The 12976-nt window shown below is 41.8% G+C and overlaps 1 protein-coding gene and 1 long non-coding RNA gene across 21 annotated transcripts in view; both read right to left on the bottom strand.

Annotated features, from left to right (window-relative positions):
* The window catches only part of trol (terribly reduced optic lobes), a 182242-nt gene that overhangs the window by 85498 nt on the left and 83768 nt on the right, over window positions 1–12976 (bottom strand). For 3 of the 20 annotated variants that reach the window (XM_076625606.1, XM_076625608.1, XM_076625609.1), the window contains exons 1-2: window positions 9175–9275; window positions 4663–4894 (exon numbers count right to left, since the gene is read on the bottom strand). The exons of the other annotated variants lie outside the window; for them this stretch is intronic. In XM_076625606.1, the coding sequence (XP_076481721.1) occupies window positions 4663–4771 (109 nt within the window). In that variant the 5' untranslated portion in view covers window positions 4772–4894; window positions 9175–9275. Of the gene's footprint in view, window positions 1–4662; window positions 4895–9174; window positions 9276–12976 lie in introns of those variants that run through there. 20 annotated transcript variants of the gene reach the window in all.
* LOC143303775 (uncharacterized) lies at window positions 4902–11308 on the bottom strand. Its single transcript, XR_013060403.1, has 3 exons — window positions 11216–11308; window positions 6828–6900; window positions 4902–5096 (listed from the first exon to the last, which is right to left on the bottom strand). It is a non-coding gene; the product is annotated as an uncharacterized LOC143303775 (long non-coding RNA).

Below are 12976 nucleotides of genomic sequence, written 5' to 3'. Positions count from 1 at the left end.
GCGTCATTTAGGATAATCGAGATTCTATAGTACTCGCAATTGACTCGAGAAACTTTACTTTTCGGTCCTTGGTTATCGATAGGTTTTTGGTTACTGGTATCAATTACGCCTATTTTATCAACACTGACTTACCAACCACCAGTCATGGTAATGGTATAATGGCATAATAGTATAATATTGTAATAGTACAATAACTCGCCGTGATAAGCAGTCGCGAAATTCTGACGCCAGATAAGATGGCGTGAGAGCAGCGAGAGCCAACAGCTAAACAATCTCGGCAATTCGAGATGTGTTGTCTTTAGAGTGAGTGAAAGATACCTTATCATATTCGTACGGATATGTAGAAAAGACGGTATGCATGAGCACTAACAATCATTTATCACAATGCTCGCAGAATCACAATTACGATTGTCATGTAACTTCATTCGCGGCCGTGATCGTTATTCTCGATCTTGACTGAATTATTTTTCATGAAACAGTTCGACGTAGCTCGCGTGAAACGTAGATTTACAGTTACAACGTTACGGTCCCCTCTTATGGCGTAAATTTTACTTCGTTTCGTATTAAAAGTAGAAAATAATCCAATTTTCTCTCTTTTAACTTATATCGGCATTTCAAACAGTAAAACGTTAATTCTTCCTCCCGATTTCAGAATCGTAATACATATTCATCCGATATCGTTAACATAAAATATACGGTTTATGCGATGCATGCAAAGAACAATTATCCAGTCTATTCTTCATTGAAAAACCACCGTGATTGAGATCGTACGTGATCTAATTATTCATGTCACAAACAGCAATTCACGCCATCTTCATAGTAATACAAATTAGAGCTATTAGGTTGTGCTGAACATAAAAAAGATCCAGGGACCAAAGAAAAAAAAAGAGAAAAGACAAAACGTAATCCGCTACGACGTGTCTCGTTAATTTGTCGCACGATGTCGCAGTGTTAAATTGACTTGTTACCTCTAAGACAGAACTGAAGTCAAAATGGTCAGAGTTAATATACGACTTTACTACTTTTCGTAGATGCAATCGATTCTTACGAGCATACAGATTACGACGTTTAAATGAGTCATTGCTCGGAATGACATTCATCGGAATACACATCTGCTGTAACCATAACCTTATACGGTCTCAGATAGCGAATAGATTAGCGTAGATGATAATACGATTAAAAAATCTCTTAGAAAAAGGACAATAAGGAAAAACAGTGGATAGAATAAAATACTTTATCTGAATTTCCAAGAATTTCCAACCTTATTACTTACTAATTAATTTCTACCAACTACGTTATCTACTTTAACGCATTAAAACATAGTCAGCTACTTGACTGTTATAAACAAACATACCTGCGTAACAATAACGTCTGGCACACCACGGTGTCCAAATATTCGCGAGCCACTCCACGCGCAACTCTTAATTCACTGCTTTCCTAAAGTTTTTATTGTACAATCCTCTGCAAACTGCTTTTCCCTATTTTAACCCGACCACGCAGTTACATACCACGCTTAAACTACGTAACTGCATAATTACTGTACCACCATAATCAATCGACTGCCTGTTAACCTAACTCTGTCCCGTTTCCTCCGGAATTAGACTGCCCTGACACCCACGAATGGGCGCTAAAGCCGCCAGTTACTTTAGACAGTCTCCGCCGCGCAGAGCAACGTAAAAACGCCAAACAGGACAGCATGAAAATTCGGTTGCTCATCTAGGAACAGCGGCGCGGTTGCGAATCCTTTTCACCTAACGATAATTTATGCCGTGGACGATCGACCAGCTAGTACGAGACGGAGTGTACAGAGGGCGAGTGTGTGCACTGGCTGAAAAGAGACACAACTGTACATACGCCCTGTACGCGGCAAGCAACGGTCTGCGCGATTGTTTCATCCCGAAAATGATATTCACGGGCCGCCACGCAGCCAGCTCGTAAAAGGACTCTTTTCTTTCCCTCTGTTTCCTCCCTATGCCTTTCTCTCTCCCTTGTTCTACCATCCACGCGTTTAACCCGCTGCCTCGTCGTCCTTTTCTCTCGCTGTCGTATTTTTTAGCAAGAGCAACAGCGTAGGGTTTACCCTGAAAATACATCGCGGCCCCTAGCATCATGCAATTAAACGCGAGTACGTTGGAGCCGCGGCACAAGTGGTGGGGATGCTAGTGGAAAGAAGAACACCGATAGGGCAGATGGGCGAGGAGTGGGGGGCAGTTGGTGGGTAGAGAAAAATCTATCGTCAGGGTGAACGACGCTAAACACTGGACGCTTTGTCGATGACAAGTGCGAATCTCCGGTGGCTTATAAAAGTCGTGGAAATCATCATCATCTGCCTTCCGTTCGCTTTGAGCCTTACATTAATCAAAGACGTCCGCTACCCGCTCTTTTCGTGTATGTCGTCATTTTCATATAACGAACCCCCTTTTCAGCGCACACCAGAGATATTTCTATTAAGTTTCGCGCGATTCTCCGCCAGCCTTTGTCCCCTTTCGTAACGCAAGTTAACACAATTTCCAGCGAATCTTCCTTCGAGATGGAGGTTCGAGCTTCGATTTTTCTTTCCATTTAATTCGTGGTTCGGGTAAGCGTTCATTTGACTCAGCTTAACTCGTAATTTTATTTACTAAGGACCAAGCAATGGTTCGTCGTATTGTTAAAAATATCTCGATTTCTCGACATCTTTTGCAATTTCTAGAATCTAGTTGGGGGAGGGGGGGGGGTGCGACGAGGAAGGTATCGGGCGAAGTTTTTGGAATTCTTTCGCTGAGTCGCAAGGTCAAGACGTAGATTCGATAATGTAGGTGGATCGAAAAGAATATGGCAAACGAAGCGTCGTGTTGATACAACGATCGCCTGAACTGGGTTAAGCTGTACGCTAAGTTTAAGGTCTAGGTTACCTTTAAATTAGTTTCACGTGGATCGAATGCTATTTACGGGTGGGTTAAGTTAATACGATTTCTCGTGAGCAACAGTTTCAAATACGCTACGTTTAACTCAGGTTTGATATATCGTAAATCTCAGGTTCGAGCTATGCCTGGAATAAGCTGCGATAGACACAACAACTACGAATTCCAATTTAATCTGACATCGACCCGGTTAATTTTATCTTCGGTTTTAAGTCGCCTGAATTTCACTCCACGCTAAATCTGAAGGTCTGTCACAGTTATATCTGCGTCGTAAATTCATTTTGAATAGAATTTAATCGAATCGTGTTAGGTCGGCGAGATAAAATTCCTGGTGCAACCCTTCGTGGAAACGTTTCACGCGATTTTTCGTCGCGTTAGGGAACAAACGGCCGCGCAATCGATACCGACGACGCCTTCGAGTGCTCTTCATTAATGCATAATGCGAGGAGGCGCACGATACGATTTCGAGAACGAACGTAAGTGAGATTTTCGCTCTGGAGCTAACCCTGACGTTGGAACAACCAAATCCGACAACAGTTTTTTCCACCGTTCAACCAGATTCCATTGAAAATTCATTTCGGGTCGGATCCAACCGGTCTCCACACATTTATTATGCAACATAAAAATATCACATCGAATGATCGTCCTCATCGATGGACAGCTGATATTTATACACGTAAAACTGTTTCACATTATGCAAACAAAATTGTCAAATATGGGACACATGCATAATACGTAAGATGGAGTGGAATTTGGTCGATATAATTCTAGTTATATTATTGAAACTTTTTATATTAATTAGAACATTACTGATTCAACTTGATTTATAATTCGGTATTATGTGACGCGATGAATATTTAAATTTATTTCATTAGCGTTAAACTTCGATTGACTTATTGATTACCGACTCGTAATTTATTTATGTCAATCATATTTCAATATAATCCTTTCTTCAACATTCCTTATAATATTATATAATAATGCAGTCGAATACATTAATAGCAGTTCCCTTCACTACACAGCTTAAAATTCTCCTTTCGAGGATTTAACGAACGATTTACAAATAAATATGACGAAATCGAATATTTTCTACTCGAACGAATATTTTCTATTAGAAAAAGAAGCGGACTCTGAAGAAGGTATTCCCTTCGACGATTTACTAATATCGAGCTTTGCAAAAATGTTTCCATGAATTTAATAGACAATTAGATTCTAACAAAATGAATCCGACGAACTCTAATATTTTTTATTCGAAACGTATATTAAGATACCCTGAAAATGTTGATCAAATTTCTAGCTACAATTTTTTTTTTTCGTAAAATGTATTCATTACAGAAATATAAATTCCCCATACAAGTATGCAATTTCTAAACAAAAGATGAAAACCTGACTTATCGACAGACTGCGGATTTTTATGCGTTCGTACAACATTTGAGAACGCGCATAATATGAAACAAATATATACAATATTCTGAGCGTAATGTTTCCTGTAATATCTGGCCGGTAAAGTAATTTCCCACAAAAGTCCTACTTCTTTTTTTCTTAATTATATCCTCAAACATACGAATTTACACGAAAATCCGCAGCCTATTCATCGATATTCCTCTGGCTGAAAATCTTTTATTCCATTGGTAACATTAATTTCGCTATTTAAACAGGAATTCAACGCAAATACCTAGATTCGTCGGTAAGAGATCGCGACACAGAGTGAGGTTAGGTTCAACAGGTGCATAAATCAGCAAAGATTCGTGGTAGTTACCTCTGTTCCATGGATGATAAGGTCTTCTCTGCCTCTGGCCAAGGTTCGACTGTGCCAGTGCCAGCAAGAGCAAAAGAACCACGAGAAATCTCCTCGCCGGAAGTCCCATTTCACTCTCCACTATCGTTTACTAGCGTCTCATTTGCCGCGGACGATCTTCAACCGATTTTCCTCCGTTCTTCCCTCGATTGGCTCTCTTCGCACAGGGCACAGGGCGGGATGATTTCATCAACTGAATTCAATTTTCCCGATTAACCGATCAGTTCTCTCGAGGATTAAGCCTGGACGACACCTTCTTCGAGGGTTTTTAGGTTTACGAAGTATCTGGTATTTAGAGTGTCTGTCGGATCGCAAGTCTGGTATCGTTTAGATCTTTCGATCGCGTTGAACGTTTCGTTTTAAGCGGCTGGTGTTCGACAAGTGACTCGCGGAATCTGTTAATAATCGTTCGCTACAGAGCAACTGCCCTACAAACGCAATAACTTGGAAATAACCTGCACTTTTTCTTGCACTGGACGAATACAATTTGGTAGCGTCAAAATTGTAATATTCCGATTAATCAATCATCGAGTAACGGATATTGTTGCCCGTCTGGCTATGACCCGACGTTGATGAGCTTTCTATCGACCCTTTCGCTATGACAAATTTAGCCAAAGAACGCTACCGCCATTACAACACAGATTGAACAACGTCCGGTGTATTTTTTCGGCGATATAAATGAGACTCGAAGACGTCGAAAATTTTTTATGGCTTCAACAGCTGGATTAATAAATCGCAGACAGAGTAGAAAAAAAAAGCGTCCTTCGTAGATGTTCGATTCGATGAAACTTCTATTAGCCCTTTCGCTACGATGGAATTTGAGGTTAAGGGCGACGCTTTAATTATTGCGAGAATGTTTCAGCCTACTTTCGCCTAGACAACGTAATTAAACATTTGATATCTTTGTATCAATTTTTACATTGATAACGACCGAGGAATTGATTGGAAGAAATTACACAAGAACCTGTCACGTACAAAGTTGCATGATCTTTTTCATGGTTTAAGATAATACGACCGTTGGCTGTACAGATAAGGACGTTTGCAAGGTCCAACTGCGGATAAAAGTTGGCAAGAACTGCAGTTGCAAAGAACAATGTATCGACTGGCGTATTAGTGGATAATAAATTTCACGTTTAACGAGACGTTTTACATCGTTTATCGAGAATTTTGTTCGTTTAACAACAAATTGGGAATTCAGTATCGGCCAAGACTTTGCGCCAGGCGAAGAAAATTTTCAATAAACGAGACGAAACGTCTCATCAACTATCGAACCTAGGGCTAATAGTCGCTAACACGCTTCTTCTTTTCCAACTTCCTTCCGTTCGAAAGAAGAACCTAACCTCTCGACTCTTCACGCGCTTCGATATAATTCTTACCCAATTCCTAATCCTCGATTAGTATAGGTCACAGGTGGCGCTAATTTCGGTTTAAATAAGTCAAGGAAATTTGTATTCGTGTTAGGTTGTCCGAAAAGTGTCTTTCTTTTACAGACACGTCTTTCGCAAGGACACATCTTTATACAAACATGAAAGCTAATCGATCGTTGTGATTTTTATCTTGATAAAACAAAACGGATCATACGTAATTCGATAAAATAATATAAAATGTTGTACATCCATTGTTTCCTTATAAAACGAAAGAAACTCTTCGGACCACCTAATATATAGGGTGGTTGGTAACTGGTGGTACAAGCGGAAAGGAGGTGATTCTACGCGAAAAAAGAAGTCGAAAATATAGAATAAAAATTTTTTTTTTTAATTTTTCCATCGAGACAACGATCTACAGTGAGATCCGTTATAACGAGACGCGATAAAGTGCACGCGTACCGAGCGAAAATTCAAAGTCGATTTTCTCCGAAACAAAGCCTCGAACGAAAAATTGTTATTCTATATTTTCGACTTCCTTTTTCGCGTAGAATCGCCCCCTTTCCGCTTGTACCACCAGTTACCAACCACCCTGTATATTGGCTTGGCAACTAAGTGGTTGCGGATTTTGTCGGTACCACCTAATGACAAAATCCGCAATCGCTTAGTTGCCAAGCCAATATAACCACATAACAAACCAATATGAAATAAATCGATGATCGTTATCCCATAAAATACAAAATAAACTACTTTATTTCGTACCTGGCCGAAATTTCTCGCCGCGATCATGCAACGTCTGTACACCACCTTTGGAACACGCTGTCCGCAACGTAGTCTAAACGGAAGTCACAAAAGAGAAAACGGCGCTAGACACAGTCTATTCTCGACTATTCTACGCAAAGATCATAATAAGACGACCGACTGTCCCTTGTAATCTCCGATAAAATCGTCGCTGGACCTCGCGTCTGAGCGATCAAAAATCGCTCACAGAGTGTCCTGTGTGTTCCAAATCGAAAACGCAGCACCGTGTCTGTCTCGTGGTGGGATCTTAGAGGATCGTGGAATGTCCAGGCGATAGGACGCGAAAGAAAGACGCGTGGGAAGAAGCCTCAGGGAGAAGATCGCCAAGTAGCCGAAGAGCGGAAGCTCTGAACGAAGACTGGCCCTGTGCGTCGATCTGCGATTAATCAGCCGCTGTTCGGCGAGAATTGCAAGCGAAAAGCACCGGGAGCGAGCGTGGAAGAAGCGAGGAGTCACAAGGCTCTCTCGTTAGTCGCACGAGCTTCCTTGCAGCCTCTGACCGGCCGACAATTCGGTTTTTGTTTTCGCGGATTACCAGAGCAGAGGGGGGGCGACGGAAGAAAGGAAAAGCAGGCGACGGTACGCGGTGGAAAGGCAAGGAAATTGTGCAGCGAACAAGACACAATGGTCTTGCGGTGGCGCGGCGACACGCTGTGTTTTTCAATTATTTTTAATTATTTTCTGAAAGCCGCGACCGCGTTTGATGCACACACCAACCCCCGGCTCGACACACAGCCGTCCCGCGTCTCTCCGCCCCTATTTTTCACCCTCACCCTATCGATCCCTCTCGCTTTTCCACGTCCAATTTAAAAACACGTCCACTGCCCCTCCCACCCACCGCGTCTTTTTCCCATTTTCCTTCGTCCTTTTTTCGCGTTCTCTGGGCCGTCGCTGCCACCGGTTACCAGACAAAGAGGAGAATTCGAAGAAGAGGAGCTTTGAGTCGGAGCTTTGTGCGACGGGAGCACGCAGCAAGGTGGAAATAACTGCGGGAATTTGACTGAATCGACGACACAAGACCGCGAGATCCTCGTTTTTAACGTAACGTCGCCACGGTTGCTGTCGGCCGATCGTACCGACTCTTTTCCACAACAAACCAGTGGACTAAGGATTTTTATGCAAATTCCTCTTTTCGTAGACGCCATTAAGGAACTACAAGTTTCTCAGATTTTTCCTGAAGATTCTCTTTTTTCCCGCCGACCGTGTTACACCGCGCAACGTATTTCCCGTATTTTCTATATTTCGTACACGCTGCCAGCCATAAGCGTTAGCACGTTTATTAATTCGTTATACTTTGCACGATTGTTATTCGTATTTCTTACAAGAAACGAGATCATTTCTATCGAAATATTCTAACAAACTATACTTCGCTTTATGTTGTATATTTATATCGTACAAGACACGAATGCTACGAATGAATTAACAAATTGTAATTAAAAGGAAGCATTCGAGCAAATAAAAGCAGTGGAAGGCACTCGATATCCATCGGACGGAAAACGTCGCACGAACTGTCCGGATACTTGCGGCAGATACCGTGTTTTCCTATGACACATGCATTTTGAATGTTTTTACGGCTTTAAAATTTCAATAGACGCAAAAAAATCCGCGGTCCAGCGACGGCTGAATTATTCAATTTTGTCATCGACGAAGCTTCCGAAATATACGAAACTATTGGGATGTAACATTGTCGTTTACAAGATGACAGATTTGCAAATAGCGACGACTAAAAATTCGCACGATCAGAAAACAAAGAGATAGAAGAACAACGAAGCCTCTTTTCCTTACGATCGATGTCGATTGATCCAGGAACTTACAACGAGTCCAACTACGTTTAAAAAATCTCTGAAACACAACGATCCATAGAAGCTGTGAAATTTTCGTTTAAATTGTTGGAGATTTCTACAGGTCCGTTCAACGCGTTCCATGGATTTTACGTTAATTTACTTACGGAGGAACGCGTCGATCACACGTCGACGACGACTGAAATTCACAAGAGCGAAAACTTGGCGAAGATCGATGCCCCGGAAGATCGCGAAGCTCGCGGCTAAATACAAACGATGCGAGATATCTGCGAACGTGCGACACTGCACCAGGCTCGAACTTTTCGAATGTTGCAAATTCTTGGAATTTCGAAAATTTCCCAACACAGTCCACTCGACGGAAAGATGATGATACTCCGTCGTCTTTGATCGCGCGATCCTCGAACAAGGTGTCTGTGGGATCGATCCTCGAGCGAAATTTCCGAGGCGCGAAGAAGATGGAAGAAAATGGAACGACGATATCGATGGTCGCGATGGATTCTTTTTACCTGCGGATGCGAGTCGCGACCAAGAAGCAGAGAAATACGCGCGGTTCTCCGTGCAGACGCCGCGTTGGCCGAAGCTGACAGACTGGCAAACTACTAGTCGCCATGAACCGAACCAACAACAGGCCACCCCACCTCCGCTGTCAACAAGGGAAGCGTGGGAGGCACTAAGCTACTTTGCATTTTTTTTTCATTTTTTTCGTCGCTGCAACTAGCGTCGACGCTGGCGTCGCGGCGACCAAAGGCGAGCCCACGCTTTTTCGATTCCTCCTTCGATGTATCTACGACGTACGCGCGGAATCTTCGGCCCGAATTTTCACAAGAGGCTAGGAAAATCGCGGTTTTCTGTCGTCTTTGCTGCTTTTTTTTTTCTCTTTTTTCGGATGCCGAGGAAAAATGCTGAAAGGATTGGGCGAGATCGTTGAAGCGTCTTTTCGGGGAGGGGGCCAGGCGAAAAAGGAGAAAATGTTTCGGCGGAGAGACGGAAGGTGTTGGGAGGTTCGTGAGCTTGGGAAATTTTTGTACGATACAGGCGCGAAATCTTCGGTTTAAATTTATTGAGCGAGGGAACGTGCTGTTTCTCGCCGTTCTTTTTGCAAATTGGTGGATTGGAAAAAATGGTGCGAGGGACTGGAAAGGGTAGTGAAATATTTTCCGCGGAGAAAGGGAAAGCGGTTTGGACGTAAACGCAGAAGAAACGTAGATTGAAATGTCTAAGATATTGAGACAAAATTGGAAAAAACATGGAGCAGGAGATTAGTGAGATGTTGCTGGTAAATGTTTCTCAGATTAGAAACTGTTTAGAAAAATATTAGAAACTTTTGCGGTCTTTCGGAATCGTCGTAACGCGTGAATCCTCACTTGGAATATTTTGCAAGGTTCCGTGCAAAATTTACGAGAATTTTAATGCTCTTCTATTGTCTTTGTCAGAGAAACGAAGAAAAAAACAACGTAAATGTTGGGAAGAATTGATAAAACTGTTAGAAGATGTTTTTTAGCAGCTTGCCCGGGAGATGTTGTAGAGAAAAGTGCTTTGTTACTGTGCTTCACCCTCGGAATTTCCATAGAATACGAACATAAAACATCGAAAGACAAAACATTGAAATTCTCGTTGTTCGTCCGTTCTCGAAAATTTTCTCAAAGCTACGCACAATCACGTTGGATCTTTTTACAAAAATTCTATGAAACTTTGCCCAGAAAAATATCCTGGAAGAGAGAAAAAGACAGGAATTCGAAGTTTTGCAGCTGCACAGAGCAACGGATCCATCGAATGATCTAGGCGGCATTTACAAGATCGTAAGCAGCTTGTTCGACGAACGAGCGTGAATTCGTGGACAGCGGAAGGATATGCCTCGGTTTCGTGATCGTTCGGTGCTTTGGAAGATTGCGAGTGACTTTCTTTCTACGCCGCCCCCGCGGAACTCGTAACGCGACACCGGTTTCCAACAGGACTACAAGCGAGAAAAATCGGCAGGAGGAATTGACATCGTTTTAAAATTCCGCATACGAAAATCGAGCAACGAGATCGCCTACGATCTCGCGGCAAAAACATTGTCGAGAAACTCCCAAGACGCTCCTATCTAATTAAAGCTGCAATGCTAAAAATACCGATACCGCTATCCGATCCTGCAAATTCGAGCGCTGAACTTTCCAAATGCTAATCTATTCGAATGTTCGAACTAGCGTGTGGAACAATTTCGACCTTGCTCTTTCCTCGCCAATTGCAAAATGCCGTAAACGTAACGGATCGGGAGTTTTGCTAACTTTTAATCAACTTTAAAATTCCTCGGAGATACGAAAATCTCAAGAACTCGAGGAATTCCGTTGCTAGAGCAGAATTCGTCTTTACGGGCGATGAAAGCGAGCGATTTTTTTAAATTCCATGGAACGTAAAGCGAGGAAAAATATCATCCAACGATTTGAAATTCTAACTATCGAAATTTTCAATGAACAATTTTCCAATGCTTCTTCTCTTATCTCGCGGATTTTCAAATGTCGACGATATAATAGAATTGCGGGCTTTGTTCACTTTTAATGAACTAACAGATGGTGGAATTTCAACAACTTGAGCAACTCGATTCATAGAGCAGAATTCAGCTCGAGGATCGTCAGCCAGGCGTCTCCGATCATGGAGATCCACGGTTTACCGATCGAAAGTGTCGAGAGCGTGGCCGCTAATATCTCGAAAGAGCGAACGAACCGGCCCGCGCCGTTTCGAACGAACGACTGTCGAGTGGCGCGTGCAACGCGTCGCAGCCGCGGCGGCTCTGCCGCGCGAACAGCGCAGCGGCGCCGTATTCCGCGCGCCTCTATCGACGCGCATGCGTGCCGCTATAAACGCGCATGCGCATAGCACCAGGAGAAAGCCGCCAAACCTCGCAAATTGAAAACCATCGAATCGCCAGATGCCTTTATCGCCGTCTAATGATCATTCATGATAATTAGACTGCGGATTTTTATGCAAATTCACATCTTCGAGAATATAATTGAAAACGTAGAACCTTGGTAGAAGATTGTTTTACGAGTATTATAGAAAGTACTGTACTTTGAATGTTTCATACATTTTGTCGTATTACGTGCATTCTGTGCAATCTTGTATTTTCAAATGTCCTGTAAATGCGCGAGAATCCGCAGTCTAACGATGATCAATTAGGCGCTCTATAGTGAGGATAAATCGAGGGAAATATTTATGAATTTTCTGACAATGTGGTAGTTTAAACATTTTTCCTCTTTTTTTTTTTGTTTAGATAGATTTAAAGATTTGATACAATTCTTCTTATAAATCTTTCTATTCGTGTACCAGTTTTACTGTCGATAGACTTCTCACGTGATTAATAAAACATTTTCATTCGCAACTTCTTTCAATATCTTCCAATCGATTTATACTGTCCAAATCTGTTTTTCACAATTTGTGTCTACGAAAGAGTGCTAGGTCCCACGATCGTACAAAAATTTAAAAAAAAAGTGAAGCGTTTGCAATAAACTATTAGCCTATATAATTCTAACGTTCCCTTTGGAGCGAATATTTCTTGAATTTGTTGCTAATCAATTAGCCATAATTCCTTCTAGTACTCTGTGTATTATTATTAGCTGGAATACTCTACAGAGGGAAGAAATTTTGGAACGCAAAAGTACAAGTCCTACAAAATCGGAGCTTTAGATCTACAGATCTTGCACACCTAGAGATTTAGTCTTCGACAATGCGTTGCGTCCACTGAGCTACATCGTTGTTCGAGCAAAATCTTTCTACGTTGGATACGATTCGATCTCGTGCATCGTACAGACATCTTTTAATAACACCCCACATTTACCAGGTTACGTATATTCTTGTTCGAGTAAACTATTTTTGAACTGGATAATAAATAGCTGTCAGATTGATCGAATCTGAAGACGTTCCTCGAGAAAAACACCGAAATACCAATTTAATCGTCCCGAAGAATTCCACAAATTAATTCAATAAATAAAAGGAAGAACCAATACGACGAAGCTTTGAGTCTATCGCTCTTGAATTTTTCCATCGATGTTAACATTATGATCTACGCGGCATTTACAAGGACGTTAACATTATGACAATACGATACTAATTACTATGCAATCGACTTGACGCTCGACGAACGTCAACGAAATCATAAAAGAACGTGGAACAGCGATATATTTTAATTCTTTCGTAAGGAATTTAACTTGTCGGTTTAGTAAACTTTTTTAACAACCTTGAATAGTATCCGCGAGCAGAATATAGCAGGGGTTGGCAGGGTGAAATTTAAGGTGCGCTGTATAAATAAACGACAGTACAAAAGATATGGTG

The sequence above is a fragment of the Bombus vancouverensis genome, chromosome 16 (genome assembly GCF_051014615.1).
Source record: "Bombus vancouverensis nearcticus chromosome 16, iyBomVanc1_principal, whole genome shotgun sequence".
Classification (NCBI taxonomy): domain Eukaryota; kingdom Metazoa; phylum Arthropoda; class Insecta; order Hymenoptera; family Apidae; genus Bombus; species Bombus vancouverensis.
This window is presented reverse-complemented; position numbering and strand designations above follow the sequence as displayed.